Source organism: Eulemur rufifrons, chromosome 4 (assembly GCF_041146395.1).
Source record: "Eulemur rufifrons isolate Redbay chromosome 4, OSU_ERuf_1, whole genome shotgun sequence".
Taxonomy (NCBI): domain Eukaryota; kingdom Metazoa; phylum Chordata; class Mammalia; order Primates; family Lemuridae; genus Eulemur; species Eulemur rufifrons.
Genome location: NC_090986.1, coordinates 18912448 through 18930771, shown reverse-complemented (window position 1 = coordinate 18930771; position 18324 = coordinate 18912448). Strand labels below are relative to the sequence as shown.

Sequence of the window (18324 nt, the reverse complement as noted above, 5' to 3'; positions counted from 1 at the left end):
CGCCTAAGGTCCTGGGACAGTCACAACTACTCCATGCTGTCTTTGGATCTTGAAGGCAGCTATGGACAATATGTAAACAATTGGGTGTGGCTATGTCCAAGGAAAACCTTATTGAAGAACCTAAAATTTGAATATCATGTAATTTTCACATGTCACAAAATATTATTTCTTTTGATTCTTAGCAAAGTAAAAACCACTTTAGCTCAGTATTAATTCCAACATCAGCTGTAGGTTGGAGGCTGGAATTGCCCGTGGCTGGGAGTTTGACAACCCCTGACCTAGAGGGTGAAGCACAAATCCCTCAGCGTGGTGCTTGAGGGACTGGCTTCAGAGTGTCCTCCTCCAGCCAGTGTCCTCTGGTGTTTGGCTGCTGCTTACCCTCTTCTTCGTGAAGTACAGGTCATCTTTAGGCCTCTGTGCCCTGCTGTGGGTGGCCTGCTGTGAAGTGTGTGCAATGGAGGATTTCGAACCTTGGTAGATTCCTATTTATCTGTCTAGCCTGGACTTAAATTGGAGGAAGACTTTTTCTTCTGCTTGCCAGATGGGATTAACTCCTTCCCTCTCCTGTGTTGTCACAGTGCCATGTGTGTGTCTGGTAGAACTTTTCACTCACTGCCATCTCAGTACACCAGACGGGTTCTTCTACAAAAACCTCAGCTGCCTTGCTTGCGGATTTATTCACTTGGGCATCACGATGCCTGACACTTAGGTGCTCAGTAGGAGTTAATTTGATGAATCCTACCTAGGTTGAAGAAATGAGGCATGAGGAATTCAGGAAATTGGAGTTAGGAAACCTCTAGAAGAGAATTTTGTTGTTTACCATCCCCAAACCAGCATTCTTCCTTTGAAGGGCTCTCTCTCATGACATGGCAAGGATAATGTTTACTTTTCTTCTTTCTTTAGCTCATCTTTTTTTCCTGGCTCCGCTGCCCCCTCCCCCCTCCAAACACAGACTCATCTGCCCCTGTGGACCAGGCCTGCTCTACTTTGCATCAGAACCCAGGGCATCCCCCTGCTGTCTCCTGCAGTCTCTCAGTTGACAGTTTTTCAAATTTCTAGGTGTTATATGTTCCTAAACGCAGGAAATGAGTTTTCTTTCAACTTTACATCTTAGCAGTGCCTTGCTTGTTGCCTTCTACATTATAAATGATTGGTATAAGGTTAAGAACGTCTCAGAATCATTTCTTATCTGAATCATGTGACTACTTTATATCTCTTTTAATGGAGTGTGGACCAAAATGTATGGCTGGGAGCATAGAAGTAGCCATTGGAGAGGCTGACACACGTATGTGTGAGATACCATGGAAAGCCACATAATTCAGTTCTTAGGCTTGTGTCCCAACACTACACTATGATTAGGGCCCTGGGAGACAGAACTAGACTTGTAATTCCTTTTACTTGTCTTTTGCCTATTGATCATAAGAGGATTTCATCAGAGCAGTGCACGGTTTTTTGTCATCTTCATATCAGCAGCATCTAGGTGGAGCAGCAGGATGGTAGAAGAGACAGGTCAGTGAAATGAAAGGAAAAAACCAGAGAGATTAGACTATGAAAGAAAATACGCTATCAAAGAAACTCTGGGTATAGAGGAAACATCAGCTATATAAATTTAAGCAAATTCCCCAAAGAAAATGTAAGCTATTAAAAGAGTATAATAAAATACCGAAAGGGCTCTGGAGAGAGTACATTTAGAAACCCACTATTCTGGAATTTTACAAGATTTTTGACCAAATGTCCTGTCCAACTTTAAGATTTTATATAGTACTATAATTTTATTAGAAATTCTCCTTTATAGATCTTTTGAAGATTTGTACTTTGTTTTATTTCCCAGTAGTCTGGCATCTCCTGAGTTATTCATGATGCACTTAAATGTAATGATTTGATGTGTATATTCACCAGTTCCTTTAATAATCTAGGATGTGTGGCACAGGGTCCAGTGACTTTTTCACCTCTTTGTTTAAACTTCCTCCAATATATATCCAGTCTTTTTCACCTGAGGAATGGGATAAACTACCTAGTTTACTTGTTTAATTTTTTTCTTTTTTTTTTTTTTGATTGGGATGGGGTGGTTTCTGCAATTTCTTCAAGTAAACTTTAATAATTTATTTTTCAAATTTTATTCCTACTTTCATTGCCCTTTCAGAATACTTGACTCCTCACTGTTTCCTTTTCTGTGTGTATTTCCTGAAGGATAATGGATCTGCCTACTTCCCCTGGAATTTTCTTACCTTCGCTTCACTAATCAGGGGTCCCACTCAAGCTCTGCTCCATCTCTGAAGTGTTCCCTGGCCACTTTAGCTCTGGAATCCTCTTAATTTCTGTAGCACTGATTATTTGCATCTATTGTTTGGCATTTGGTATATGCTACCCTTTGTTATGTTTTATCTATTTAATGTGAATGTCCAGCTCCTTGACCACAGGGACTGGCCCGACTTGCCCTTTGATTCTATATATGATGCCCATGACCTCACATGTGCTACCCTGTAAATTCTGATTATATTCAGGGGGAGGAGTGGTAACTGTGTAAAGCAAACGTCTTTTCTGTTCTCTCTCGTTGTAGAAGAAAGAGTTGCAGGAGTAGGCTTCCTTATTTCTCTGTGGGATGTTCAGTAGTGAAAACCATTGTCAGTTGGTGCTGTTTGTTTAAAAATGCTTTGAAATGTCTCTTCTCTTTTTGTTTAAATTATTTTTAAGGACTGTTAGGCTTGTTGCTCACAATGGGCTTTACGTTTTCCTGGGGACCACACTTCTTGGATTTAGTCACTCTCCAGTGTTTGCTGACGTGCTCATTTCCAACTGTAAACTGAGACCACTCATAGAATAAAAAAAAAGTCCAGGGATTTTGATAAAACTTACCTGTTAATATGAGTTAAAGTATTTTTTCCAGAGATCTAATTAGTCACAATGAAAGTTTGTGCTAAAAGTTGGCAACATTAGCTATCCCTTCATATAACTTCAAAGTATTGGTTTACTTAACCATTGACATTTGTGCCAGGGAAGTCCAGATTCATTTTTGTTTATCAGCTAGCTTGAATTATACTTATGTTCATGTATTTAATTTTTGTTCTTCTAGCGGGTATTGCAATTCATTACTTTTGCTTAACAGAGAATGTCTATGTCTGCATCATTCCTGCGTAACTCACATGTACCCTCGCTGCGACCATTGTTACCCACTTATTGCACCATCTCAGCACATCTCAAGGGGACAGTGCATCACTTTTCTGCTTTCTTCATCACTGGTTTTCTCCAATTCATATGAGACACAATGCCAGATAATTCTCTTTAATGTGCATTGCTAATATACCCCTTCCCTCTGCAGGAGCTCCCTAGTGCTCACGTAAAGCGTAAACCCCTTAGTATCATCCCAAGCCAATATAGAGTGGCCTTCCCCTGCTGTCCTCTATGAACCAGTTGTATTTAAAAGATGTCAAGGGGGGAAGGGCCTTGCAGGGTGATGTTAGGTTGCTGGATAACTTATTATAGTTTCTGAAGCTGTTATTATCTTTGAAGGTGTGAAAATACATTCTAGTGAGTCCTTCTAGAGTTGTCTAAAGGTCCTCTGTAGATGATCAAGCTCTACAGGACAAGCTTATAATAAACAAATACAAAAAATGTCAGAATGTTAGTGTATTAACTTAAAGTGAGAAATACAGGGTGTACCAAAAATCCTCATACAAAGGAAAAATTTTGTAAAATTTTGTAATGAATATTTTTGAAATAAAGATACATTTAGCTACAATTTACACTTTCCCTATGTATGGCGGCTTTTGGGACACCCTGTATAATACCAAATGGACCAGAATTCTCTTGTTGGCTGCTCAGGACATCTCCTCTCAACAGTGCCACAGGCCAGCTGATTCTCTTAGTTTTGTTCTTCTTTCTCTGCACCATACAGATCATAGCTTTGTATTTGGTAGTGTTTGCTTTGTCACTTAAGTTTCAGATTTTTAGATATCCTCAAGTATAGACTGAACTTCGTTCTGAATTTAGCTTCTATCAGTAATACATTTATATGTCTTCTCATACACAGAATTACTTTCTTGGATGACTACCTTAATGTACTAAATGCTGTATTTACTGTCTTTTATTTCAGAGAGTGATCTTTTTCCTGAAATTGTGGGGGTGCCCTACGGTAGGCTTCTCTGTACGGTCATACCCGATATTCCAAACTATATGACGTGCTGTTCCCTGATTATATCCCTTCCTCTACAGTGGTTTTGTTTTCTCCTCATGCTCTTCCCTTTGTCTGGATTGTTGAAATCTTGCTACTTCTTTAAGTTCCATCTTGAATGCTACCCCTTCTTGATTTCTCAAACCTGATGTGCTCTCTCTCCTTTGAATTCTATACCCACTTTGTGGCACTGTCTTATTCTACCTTATATTAAAGTTATTTGTTTCGTCTTCCCTACTACAGCACCTTGAGGTGCTGTGTATTACTTATTTTTTTGTATCCCTGCAGTATCTGATATAGTTACTAGGTGCTCATGAATTGAGTTAAATTTTCCTCTTAACTCTAGACCAGTGGTTCTCAAAATAGCCAACAATAGCATCACCTGGTAACATGTTAGAAATGAAAATTCTTGGTCCCTAACCCTAGACCTGCTGGGTCAGACACTCTGAGGGTGGATATTGGCAATTTGCTCTTCATTCTCAAGTTTGAGAACTACTGCTATAGTCTTTTTAAAGAAATAGTATCCAACCTCTTTCTCAAGGGCTGGGTTTTCCATTGATAGGAAATTCAGTGATTTTTAAATTGTGCTCATTTGAGTCCTAGCGATTGTACAGAGGTGCCTCGTGGGCTCATGGAGGAGGAGGGTGGGCAGCTAGATTCCCTATCCCTTTTTTTGCCACAGCAGCTCTGCTTTGACCCCTTTTTATGGACTAGCTTGCCATGTAGATTTTCTTTGCAGAAGGAGCACCATGTCAAAAAAGGTTTGAAAATTATCAATCTAAATTAGAGGTTGGCAAACTACCATGCATGAGCCAGAGGCCTGTTTCGTAAATAAAGTTTTATTCAAAATAGCCATATCCCTTTGCTTACATACTGCCTGAGCTGCTGCTTTCATGCTGCAGTGGCAGAGTTGAGTAGTATGAGTAGTGCCTATGACCCACAGCCTGTAATATTTACTATCTGGCCCTTTAGGGAAAAGTTTGCTGATCCCTAATCTAAATCAGGCAGAATGCTGTTATGTACCTTGAAGTAAGGAGAAAAAACATCCCTGAGTATCATAAGCCCATAAACATTATAGTAATATATATGATAACATACATATTATGATCTATATAATTTATAGATATTATATATTTATATATTATGTATATTATATATAATAATATATTATAAGCCATAAATATTACTCTACAGAAGACAAACCACCTCATGTCTTCCAGAAAACTTGGACATGGTAAAAGACTGTTTGTAGCAGACAAAACGATGTGAATATTAATGAGAGCAGACTTTCTTACCTATCTCATTTGCCCCTGGAATCCTGAATATATTCCAGGACGTTAAAGTAATTACTATTCATAGTCAAACTAAAGAAGTTTTGTATTACATTTGACTTAGGAGGAAAGCATGCAATATCTAATGATTTCCATTAAAAATTCATAATAAAAGTTCTCTTATTAGAAGTTTCAATTATTTGGAACAACTTTCTTCTTTTTTTTTTTTTTTTTTTTTTTTTTGAGACAGAGTCTCACTCTGTTGCCCAGGCTAGAGTGCCGTGGCATCAGCCTCGCTCACAGCCACCTCAAACTGCTGGGCTCCAGCTATCTTCCTGCCTCAGCCTCCAAAGTAGCTGGGACTACAGGTGTGTGCCACCACACCTGGCTAGTTTTTTCTATTTTTAGTAGAGATGAGTTCTTGCTCTTGTTCAGGCTGGTCTCAAACTCCTGAGCTCAAGCCATCCTCCAGCCTTGGCCTTCCAAAGTGCTAGGATTACAGGTGTGGGCACTGTGCCCAGCCTGAGACAACTTTTTATTTGGCATTTTCACAATTTTAAAAAGATTTTCAAGAGTTTTTAAAAAAAATCAGTTGTGTGTATAAACATCTTTTATAATTATTGAACTTCTGAGGAGTCTAAATCCACACATTTACATTTGTTTGCTATCCCAAAACTTCTCTGCAATCAATTTCAATTATGAAAATGAAAATTGATTCTCTTCTGAATTTTAGTTCTTAAAATTCTTTATGTAGAGCTGACCCTAGATTGTCAGTTTTTAAATTATCAGGGGAATGCATCCAAAAACTGCAGAAAGACATATTTGTCATTTGTCATTATGAAATAGAGATTTTAGTAGAAAAGATCCCTTAGCTGTTCAGGAATGCTCTGGTGGTACGCGGTAAAGTACAAATCAATGCAGGAGGTCTAGATGAAACCTTGGAGTTTAAGCTAGAAATGTTATTGTCTTCATGGACACCACAAATTGTTGCGGGGCAGGGGCCCACCTCGCTCATCTCTGCTGTAGGCATTGACCTGATGTTCTTTGTGGTCTTCAGCTATTTCAGTGGCCAGAAAGTGGATCACTGAAACTGTGGCTTACAGGCTTTTATCTACTTCAGCTATTTTTAGGATTTTCAGTTTTAATGGGCTATTTGTTAATGAATAATTTAGTTTCTTCTGGGAGATACAAGTTAATGAAACCTCAGTTAATGGTTTTGAGTACAGAGTGCTGATAAAAACTTTTTTATTCTGGTAATACTTTTGCAATTCTTGACAACAATATTATAGTTATGGGAAATATACAAGGAAGAGTGGGTATAAGAGGTCGTGGTGGTACTACCAGCCTGTCTCTGTCGAGATGTTATCTCATCATTTGGCTTGTGAAAGCTGCTCCTCTAGTCTCTGTAACTTTAGTGGAAAGATTAAAGTGTGTGTTAGTGGCAGAAATTTGCATTTTTGGGACTTGTTTATTATCTGGAGTTTACATTTATCCGTATACATCAGTAGTCTTTAAATTGGGATGTACATGCTACATACATATTAGCATGTTTATATTTTAATCTAATTTAAAATTACTACTTTTTGTATATCTTTTATAAAGACATATTAGTACAGTAGGATATGTATATAGTTTATAAACAAATGTGCTTATGTTGGGCATGCTTATTCAGAAATTTTTAGTGACTGGGTAAACTTGCATCTTGCATCGGATGTGCGCAACCATAAAAGTTGAGATCATTTGCTATATACACTAGGCACTAGGCTTTATACAGTAATTAAATTTCATAGACAACTGTGTGTATTATTAGGTTTTGATGAGCAAGGACATATTTCATTTTTTTAGTTTGCTAACGAGTTTATCTGATTTTCAATTTAAAGGGTAAAACTGAAAATAAATTCATTAATATTTTTGGTATCTATCAATAGCTTCTCATTTTCCCCCCAGCAGTGTCAGTGTGTTCCAAGTAATGTCTTTCTGTCTTTCAGTCTTTAGTCCTTTGTGTGAAGCCTGGACATTGCTTTGCTGGCCCTCAGTTTGTTTGTTTGGTTCTGTTCTTTGTAGCTTCGGGGGCCTTGTCAAAGTTAACACGTGGATTGAAAGACGAATCGCTGGCTTTTATCTACCATTGTCAAAATCATTATTTTTGTCCAATTGGCTTCGAAGCAACCCCTGTTAAAGCTAATAAAGCATTCAGGTAAGCATTTGCGTGTTGCATGTGGATACTTCACCAGGAAAATATGCTGTAGACAGAATTTTAGGAAATATTAAGAGATATTCTAAGTCTCTTTGAAATTGGAAGGCTTGGTAATCTACTGTCCTGACATCATTAGACTATTCTGTAAACATTATAATTTATTCTTTTGCAGAATTTCATTTATTTAATTGTGCTTTAACAAATATCCACTTAGATACTGTTGTTCAGTCATTACAACAGAAAGCCACTTGAAAAGTCACTGTTACATTTATTATATTACAAAAGAGTTGGAAAAGACTTTCCAGATTATGTCTCAGTGCCTCATGTAGTGTCCCCCATGAACAATGTAGTACAGAATCCAGTGTCAAGAAGACTGTTACAACCAAGTAAATTAAAAAGCATCTTTTTTTCGTACAGTGAAAAACATGGAATTTATCTGGGTCCCCACTTTGTCCTGGTTGAAAGGAAGCTCAGAGACAATTTTTATTTCTAATGTCAGGAACTTTATTACCTTCATGGTTATATTTGTTTCTTTCTTAATCCAACATTTCTATTATATTTTATTAACTGTATATCTTGGCTGGGCTAGGTGGCTCATGCCTGTAATCTAGGGCTTTGGGAGGCCAAGGTGGGAGGATCACTTGAGCCCAGGAGTTTGAGACTAGCCTGGGCAACAGTGAGACCCTTGTCTCTACAAAAAATTTATAAAAAAATTAGCCAGGTGTGGTGGCGCGTGCCTGTAGTCCCAGCTACTTGGGAGGGTGACGTAGGAGGATCATTTGAGCCCAGGAGTTGGAGGCTGCAGTGAGCTATGATGACATAACTGTACTCTAGCCCTGGCAACAGAATGAGACCCTGTTTCAAAAACAAAAACAAAAACCCAAAAACCAAATAAAATAAAACAATAATAATAAAATTAACCCCCCCCCCCCACTCTATATCTTTACTGGTAAACTTACATGTTTTTGGAAGAGACAGTCCCTGAAAAAGAGAGGGTGACTGAGTTTTAAATACTTTTTTTTCTCCTTAACAAGTTTTCCTAATGATGGGTTGAGATAATGTCAGGATAGTTAAAAAGCAAAGGGAGCAGTGTTCTAGTTAAGGATTGGTGAAAACAGAAGAAGCCATGAATACTTTGAGTAAAGGTACTGGTGGGCATGGCCACCTCACCCAGTGAGTGTCTAGTCTGTTCACACCTGGACTGGGGGGTTGGTGGCTAAGAAGGACAGGGAGACAGCGCTGCTCTCGTTAACTGCCTCTAAAGGTGGGGCCGGACATTGTGCTGGGAGGATGTGGTTTGGTCATTGGGATAGGATGGGTTTTTTGGGGTGGAGGCCATCCGGTCTTGGAGTCCCACTCAAAGGCCCCTGGGGGTAGGAGGAGAGAGGGATCCTGAGACAGGCAGGAGTGACCTTGGAGAACCGGGAAGCTGGACATTGTGTTCTTGTGAATGAGGAGCAAGAGGGAAACTACCTGGTTTCTCCAAATCCTGCAATGCTTTATTCATCTCTCTGAAGGTGGAATTTCTTATAAGCGAGGTTTATTCTGTGTTTCTTTTATGATTTCATCCTGCATCTTCACTTTATTTCAGACATCTATCAAATGTAAAACATGATTTTATTCCTACTTTGTACCTTTTAAAACAGAGTTCTTCACCTCTGCCTGCACCTAAGAATCACCTGAGATTTTTTATTTTTTAAACTATGCAAATCCCTGGACTCCACTCCAGACCTATTTGAATTCGAATTTCCAGGGTGGGATTAGGGAATCAGTGTGTTTAAAAATTCCCAGGTGAATCAGTGTTTTAGGTTTTATTTTTAGGATGCATTTTGAAACTCCTTGAATACATAGTGAAAGGAGAGTAGCTGAAGAATGCTGGTAGTATGCTAGGATCTTTTTTTTCCCTGCTAGGATTCGAGAGATAGTATATTATTAATAAAACTTTTTTTAGCCCTAGATTTTGAATAGCAGATTAAGGCTTAAATTTAACTTATGAGTTCTCTTTAATGACCTTCAGAAATTTGCCCAAGCCTAAACTCTAATGTCTATTCTATTAATTGAAGAATGCCATCTTTAAATAAACATTAGTATATCTTTTATTAATATATAGTTAAAGCAATATACTCAAGGGAGTGAATGACCTTTATTAAGCTTACTCTGAATGTATTTTATATTTAGCAGGGGCCCTCTCTCACCACAGGAAGTCGAATATTGGATCTTAATTGGAGAATCAAGCAGAAAACACCCTGCCATTCACTGTAAAAAGTATGTTAACTTTCCCTTCTTTCCTGTAATTGAGATAAGATTTAGATTCAGTGAAATGCACAGATCTTAACTGTATAATTAAATGAGTTTTGATAAATGTATGCACCTGCGTAATCACCGCCCCAAACAAGATACGGTACATTTTCATTACCACAGAAAGTACACTCATTCTCCATTCCTATCAATGTCCATGGACAACCTCTGTTCTGATTTCTGTCATCATAAATTTATTTTGCTGGTTCTTGAATTCCCTGTAAATAGAATCATACAATATTTTTTTTGTGTATGTGCCTTCATTTAAGTAACATTTTTGAGATTTCTCTGTTATGTGTATCAGTACTTTATTACTCCTGAGTACTCTGTTGTATGAGGATGCTACAGTTTGTTATCCATTTTCCTGTTGATGGGCATTTGGATTGTTTTGAGTTTTGGTCTATTGTGAATAAAGCTGTTAGGAACATTCATGTACAAGTCTTTTAAAAGAATTTATATAGCAATTTTACTAAGATATAATTCATGTATCATAAAGTTCACCCTTTAAAAACATACAATTCAGTGGATTTTAGTATGCAGAATTGTGCACCAAATATCACTATCTAATTCCAGATCACCCTGCAAAAAAACCCCACGCCTATTAACAGTCACTGACCATTCCCCCAACCCCTGGCAACCACTAATCTACTTTCTGACTCTATGGATTTGCCTATTCTGGACATTTCATATAAATGGAGTTAAATAATATGTAGCATTTAATGTCTGGCTTCTTTCACTTAATACAGTGTTTTGAAGGTTCATCCATATTGTAGCATGGATCAGAACTTCATTCCTTTATATGGCCAAATCATTTTCCTTTGTGTGGATATACCACATTTTATTGTATAAGTCTTTTTGAGGATGTATGTTTTGTTTTTCCCTGGTAGATACCTAGGAGTGAAATTATTGATTCATAGGGTATATGTGTATTTAAGAAACCGAGAAAGTTCTCCAAAGTGATTGTACCTTTCTGATGAACAGAAGTTCTGATGAACACAAATTCTTAATTTTGATTAAATCCATTTTATCAGTTTTGTATTTATGTGCTTTTTTGTGCCTCTTTAAGAAAATTTTACCTACCCCAAGACCTCAAAGATAATCTCCTGTTTTCTTCTAGAAGCTTTATAGATTTTATGTTTAGGTTTATGATCCATTTCAATTAATTTTTGTGTGTGGTATAAAGTAGAGGTCTAGTTTGATTTTCCCCCAATGTTTATGCAGTTATTCCAGTACAATTGGTTTACAAAGATTTTCCTTTCCTTGTTTAATTTCTTGTGTACCTCTGCTGTTAATAAAAACCAACTGACCATATATGTGTGGTCTTTTTCTGGACTTGGTTCCACTAATCTGTTTGTCTATCCTTTCACCAATACCACACTCTTAATTTTGTCATTTATAATAAATCCTGTAGTCGTTTATACTAAATCCTGAATTTTTCTTCTTCAAGATTGTTTTGGCTCTTCTAGGACCTTTGATTTTGTATAAAAATTTTAGAATTTGTCATTTTTTGCTAAAAAGTCTATTGAGATTTTGGTTAGGATAGAAGCTATCAAATTTATAGTTTATTTTGGGGAGAATTGACATCATAACGGTATGGAATCTTCTAGTCTATGAACATGGACTGTATCTCCACTTAAATAAAGCTTTAGTTTCTCTCAGCTATATTTTACATTTTTCAAGATGGAGTCTTCTATGTCTTTTGTGTTATATTTTTTAATGCTATTTTTCCTAAGTGTGTTATATTTTTTGGTGCTATTATAAATTGATTTTTTAAAAATGTTCATTTTCTAATTTTTGCTGGTTGAATACAAAAAGTACAATTGATTTTTCTATGTAGACTTTGAATCTTACATCTTTACTAAATTCACTTATTAGTTCTAGTAATTGTTTTGTATGAATAAATTCCTTGGATTTTCTGCACAATCATGTTATTTCTTAATAAAGACATATTAACTTCTAATTCTTTTAAAAATTGACTTGACTATAATTAAAAGGGAAATATGACATGTTGCTGCTTTAGCCTGCAGGATATCACCTAACATTTGATATATGTTTATTTTATAGGAAAAGTTACCAATTTTAAACTGAGAACCTTGGCAATGGTTGGATAAACAGACCTGTCATAAAAGCAAGATGTTATTAAAGTTATGAGATTACACAATGCTGAGATAAGAGAGTTGACAATTATTGCTGTGATAATATTACAGCAACTTGCTCATGTGAAATGTTCCATTACAATGATACTTTGGACCTAAGGAAAATTGTGCTCATCTTTTCTTCTTAACTATAGGTGGGCAGATATTGTTACTGATCTGAACACTCAAAATCCAGAATACCTAGATATCCGGCACTTAGAGAGGGGGCTACAGTATCGAAAAACAAAGAAGGTAAGAAGAACACTCTTGTATTTGAAAACATTTCCTAGCTGACCAAATGCAGGATTGTACTCAGTGTTCTTTAGGCTATAAATAACAGAAGTCCAGTTTGGACCATCTTAGACAGAAAAGTGAAAATTATTTTAAGGACACAGGAGTATCTTTAAAACCCAAGGGCAAGGAGTATAGCCTGAAGTCATAAAGGGATAGTGCCAGGTATTGGAATGATAGCAGAGGCCAAGTATTAAAAGCTAGGCGTCTCTCTCATTCTTTGGTGGGGGGTGGGGTATTTATTGTTTTTAGCTCTCCTTTTGTCTGATTATTTACTTCTTGAATATCATCATCTTTCAATTTATGTCTCCCCTTTAGATGAACAGTCTAGACCAAGACTTATGTGCCGTGGATCCAGTTCCACAGTCTTAACCCAGCTTGGGCCAAATTAACTGTGGCCATGGAGTAGAGCCATGTGTACAAACAAGGCTTTGGGGAAAGATTCTCAGGGAATGGCAGATACTGTGGATTGCGTAGATATCCCACTGATATAATAGTATGCATATAAGAAGGTATGACGAATAGGAGAGGAAGAGGGATGATGTTGGTATTTGAATTAGGCAGATGGTTATAGTGTGAGTGGTAGAGAGGCAGGGGGTGGGGAAGGTGTTTTGGCTCCTGTGGTCATTGTTATATTTTGTAAAGGCAGCCATCAGGCAAGATGAAGGATAAGGTTCTCTGATGATATCTGGAAGGAAACATACTGTTTTGAGGCAGGTGAAGGAGGAAAAAACCAGTTCATAGGGGCCCACAAATTAGTATAATTAATTTCTCTTCATTTTCTTCATCCAACTTTTTTTTCTTCTTTAGGTTGGGGGAAATTTGCATTGCATCATAGCATTCCAGAGACTTAATTGGCAAAGATTTGGCCTTTGGAACTTTCCATTTGGAAACATTAGACAAGAATCGCAACCTCCAACACATGCCCAGGGAATTGCCAAATCGGAGAGTGAAGACAATATTTCCAAGAAGCAGCATGGGCGTCTGGGCCGGTCTTTCAGTGCTAGTTTCCATCAGGACTCGGCATGGAGAAAGATGTCTAGTATCCATGAACGAAGGAACAGTGGCTACCAGGGTTATAGTGATTATGATGGGAATGATTGACTATGCTGGGGACTGAAAAATTGGTATTATACATATAACTGTTGTATACAGGACCGCATTAAGAGAGTAGAAGATTTTAGTAAGTCTACATTAAATAGGAACAGATCTTGTGGTACAAAACATAACCTTGTAGTTCTCCAGTAAATAAATTGTATATGATTATGATGGGTGATTTCAGATATATAAACAGATAAGCACAGATTATTGTCCTTTTAAAGTTAAGAGTATATAAATAACTTGGACAAAAAGTTTCATAAAATCCAATAAAATTACAGCTGCTGTCTAAATAACTCAAACACAAATTCACTTAACAGCATCAATATTTGAAATACTTAAGCATGAAGCGACTTACGACTTGATTCCTAGACATTTGTTACAGATAGTTTTATTCCTAAGATCAAGATGTAAGGTACCATCTGCCCTTAAAAAAAAAATTGGGGCTGTCCATTTCTAGTTTTCACTCATGGTCAAAGCTCATTTAAAATTATTTTGTGAGTCTAATAATTCTTTTACTTGTAGCTGTATCTTGCCCGCCTCATTTGTTTCCTGGTTAATTTTCTCAGGATTCTCACTACTGAGGCAAAAGAGAAAAGATGTAAGAAACTGATCCTTTCTATTGGTGCAAATGAGTGACTTAGTGCATTAATCCAGATATTTTTGACTTTCTTGACTTGGTATGACTTCTGTAAGTCTAGAATGAACCTTGTTTTAGGGATAACATAAAAGAACAAGTGGCATCGGAAGTTTCTATACCCAAAGTTATCTGTGAAATGAGATCTGCTGATATTTCACTAGTTCCTCAATAAGGAGTTGACAACAGCATTGAAGACGCATTAGGAATGTCCGCATTACTCAGAGGACAACTATCCATATTCCAAACTCTGAGCTGTTTCCTTTTTTAAACCATAGAGATAATTAACTGTTTGAAGTGAGTGTTAAATAATTCGGAAGTGTGGATTTCATATATTTGAGCTCCTCTCTAGCTGCTGTTGGTTCTCCTTCTGCTGCCAACCTGTGACTCATATGACCAGGATCTCTTGTTCTTTTATTCAGGGGCTTGTTTCCGGACTCAAATCAGTAACTTGGTGATTACAAGGTGCTGAATATGTTGGTAACCATATCGCAATACACCTCAAGGAGGGGGTTCAGATTTTTATTTTTAAAATATTTCCATTTTTTTCTCTTGAATTTTATATCCATTTATCCACTCATACATGCATAGCCTACAGAAGGGGATATATATTATGAAATGGTCATTTTTCTGAAGAGAATATTTTGCTTGAAATGCAGAGGACTGAAAGAAATTTGTAGGTTGTTGATTTTGTTACTTCATACTGGAACTTTTAAAGTTTTCATCAAATAAAGTTTTGTTTTCTACTTTTAATCATGTGAATGTTTTTGAACCTTTGTTTTATGTGGGGAGTACCCTTATAACTTTGTTTGAAGTACATGACAATTTGTGATTTCTGCCTAACCTAGTGTGTTATAAGAAACTGTCTTGAATCTTACTTTTGTAATAGTTGAAACAATATACATGATGACTATAATTTTGATTTCTAATATAATATGAAATAGAAAATTCAATTCTTATATTAGTTGAACCAAAGGAAGTTATTTTTGTAGGTCATACATGGTTGAATATTAGCAATTTCATATAGTCAATGGAATATTTTGGAGAAGAGGTAGGTAGGAAGAACCAAGAGGAAAGGAGAAAAATGCAACATAAGAAATTAAAGAATAGGGTGACACTTAGGAAAAAAGGATGAGTTTTTTCAGACTCTTATTGACCATAATCAATTTTTACAAAAGTCTTGATACATATGATCACTTAATAACTTGGCTTAAAACTTTGGTGGCAGTTATTAAGAGCACACGGAGGTTTAGGTCTAGTGAGACTGTTTTTCCAGAAACTGTAAGCAAGAGTTACTACATACTTCTCTTTGAATATGACACTCCTGTTATATTTGATTTCTTGGTCAACTCTTCTTAGGAGTCTCCATAGATACAATGAAGGTTCAAATGCTGGCTCTGCCCTTACTAGGTATATTGCTTTGGGCAAGTTAAAGTTAATTTTTATGTGCTTATTTCCTCATTAGTAAAATGAGGATAATAGTACCTACTTAAGAATGGTTCTAAAGAATAAATAGCAAATACATGTAGTGTTTAGAACAGTGCCTTCTAGATAGGAAGTGCTATTAAGAGCTTGCTATTATTTCAAAAGATGTACATTTTATACTATTCAGATTCTTTATAGAGAGCCCTTTAAAGAGCATCTAAAGGAGCTAATTCCTTCAAATATACATCTATTCAAATATACATCTTTTAGCAGTTGTTCCTTTAAGGTACTATTTCATATTCAAGAAATGTTGCTCTCTTTTGTTGTTGTTTTTTGAGACAGGGTCTCTCTTTATTGCCCAAGCTAGAGTGCAGTGGCATCACCATAGCTCACAGCAACCTCAAATTCCTGGGCTAAAGCAATCCTCCCACCTCAGCCTCCTGAGTAGCTGGGACCACAGGTGTGCGCCACCATGCCTGGATAATTTTTAAAATTTTTTTTGTAAACTGGGGTCTCGCACTCCTGGCCTCAAGCAATCTTCCTGACTCAGCCTCCCAAAGTGCTGGGATTACAGGTGTGAGCAACTGCGCTGGGCCTGTTCTGGTTTTGAAAAATACTTACAGTACTCAAATATCTACAGTGGCTATGTTTTTACCTAGCTCCCAGGCAGAAAAAAAAGTTAATTTAGATCAAATCCTATAACTCTTCCTTTCCCTACTATTACTGTGAAAGAATTATGTCCCATCATTAGGCCAACCTGGTGCAGCAGCTATAATACTTCCCAACGTGCCTTCTCCCAGACACGGGAGGGGCTCAGGCAGCTGCACTGGGATCCATCACATGCTGCATCTCAATTTTACCCATATTCTCCCTGCCCAGTCGTTCACTCAACAAAGTTGAGCACCATTCCTAAGTGTTTCATGTTAAATTGATGATCTCAGACAACTCTTAAGACATTGGTGGCATTCCCATTTCACTGGTAGAAACTGAGGTTCTCACTTCTGAAGAAACTTCCTACAATTACAGGGTATCTTGGTTTGCTAGGGTGCTACCATAACCAAATACCACAGACTGAGTGGCTTAAACAACAGAAATTTATTTCCTCACAGTTCTAGAGGCTGGAAGTGCAACGTCAAGGTGTTGTCCGGCTTCGTTTCTTCTGAGGTTTCTCACTGACTAGCAGGTGGCCGACTTTTCTGTGTCTTCATGTGGCCTTTCCTCTGTGCTCAGGCAGTCCAGGCATCCCTGGAGTCTTTTAGTATGTCCAAATTTCCTCTTATAAGGACATCAGCCAGATTGGATTAGGGCCCATTCTAATGACCTCATTTTAATGAATCACTTTTAAATGTCCTGTCTTCAAATACAGTCACATTCTGAGGTACAGGGAGTTAGGGCTCCAAGAAATGAATTTTGGAAGGCACAATTCAGCTCATAACAAAAGGCTATTATTAATATATGGCTCAAATGAGATCTGAACAAACATCTTGACCTCCAACAAAATTCTTTTAGCAGAGTGTAAGGTGCACTGAAGAGCTTTAGACTGGAGACTTAAGAGGTCATTTAGGCAACATTTATGGAACTCTTGGTAAGTGTTGGGAGTGGGGGATGTAGTAGTCCACAAAATAGTTCCTGGTTTCAACAAATTTACAGTTTACTGTGAGGAAAAGACAAAAATCGAACAGGCAATTATATTAACCTCAGTAAAACACAACTAGGAATAATTTCTGGGGATCACATAGGGAGGAAATGCAAAAAGCACTTTGTCAGGATTATTCATGGTAAAAATTTAGTTGTGACTAGGTCAACTAAACATGGCTACTGTGAACCATGTGTTTGGGCACAGAAATGGTTTTGCTAAAAACTGATGTCTTGTATACTTTTGTTATGAAGGATTCCTTTAAAAAAAACAACTACTTGCTCCTTTAAATCAGCCTTTTCACTGAGTTTGAATCTAGTTTAAATAGTTCAAATTTGAACAAATACGTTAATACTATCATTTATAGTAGTGCTAAGTGCAACGCCTCTAATCCTTACTAGTCTGCAAGATTGGTTTGATGCCCTGATTACAGATGGCCGCACAGACACAGAAACTCTTTTTTTGAGACTGGACCTTGCCCTGCTGCCCAGACTGGAGTACAGTTGCACGATCTTAGCTCACCGCAACCTCAAACTCCTGGGCTGAAGTGATCCTCCTGCCTCAGCCTCCAGAATACGTAGGACTACCTGTGAATGCCAGTACGCCTAGTTGATTTTTCTTTATTTCTTTTTTTATTGTATTATGTTTTTTTCCCCTTTAATATCAATGGATTTTGAATATTGTGAGTGGTTGTTCTGCATCAATTCAAATGAAGAGGGCTGGGCATGGTCGCTCATGCCTGTAATCCTAGCACTGGGGGAGGCTGAGGTGGGAGAATCCCTTCAGCTCAGGAGTTCGAGGTTGCAGTGAACTATGATGATGCCACTGACCTCACGCTGAGGCAACAGAGTGAGACACTGTCTTGCAAAAAAAGAAAACTGAGATGAATAAATTTTCCCCCTTTTAATCTGCTTATGAGTCCATGTTTCTCCTAGTCTAACATTTGTTTCTTAACTTTGATAAATATCTTTTGCTATACGTTTCTTTTCAGGTTTCCCTTCTCAGTTTTCTCCCTTTACCATTAAGTGTTGGTCTTCTTCAGTTTCCTCCTTTACTTATCTTCTGTCTTCTCTTCCAGTTCCTGCTTTTCAGAGTTTTCCCAGGATATCAAAGGTTGGGGTTTTCAGACAGTCTAAATGTCTCTTCACTGTCTGTTTCCCTCCAC

At 37.3% G+C, this 18324-nt stretch overlaps 1 protein-coding gene across 1 annotated transcript in view; it reads left to right on the top strand.

Annotated features, from left to right (window-relative positions):
- The window catches only part of BIVM (basic, immunoglobulin-like variable motif containing), a 33027-nt gene extending 18245 nt beyond the window's left edge, over window positions 1-14782 (top strand). The window contains exons 8-11 of the mRNA XM_069467585.1: window positions 7507-7639; window positions 9821-9904; window positions 12228-12324; window positions 13174-14782. Of these exons, the coding sequence (XP_069323686.1) occupies window positions 7507-7639; window positions 9821-9904; window positions 12228-12324; window positions 13174-13467 (608 nt within the window). The 3' untranslated portion in view covers window positions 13468-14782. The remainder of the gene's footprint in view (window positions 1-7506; window positions 7640-9820; window positions 9905-12227; window positions 12325-13173) is intronic.
- Window positions 14783-18324: the final 3542 nt, after the last annotated feature.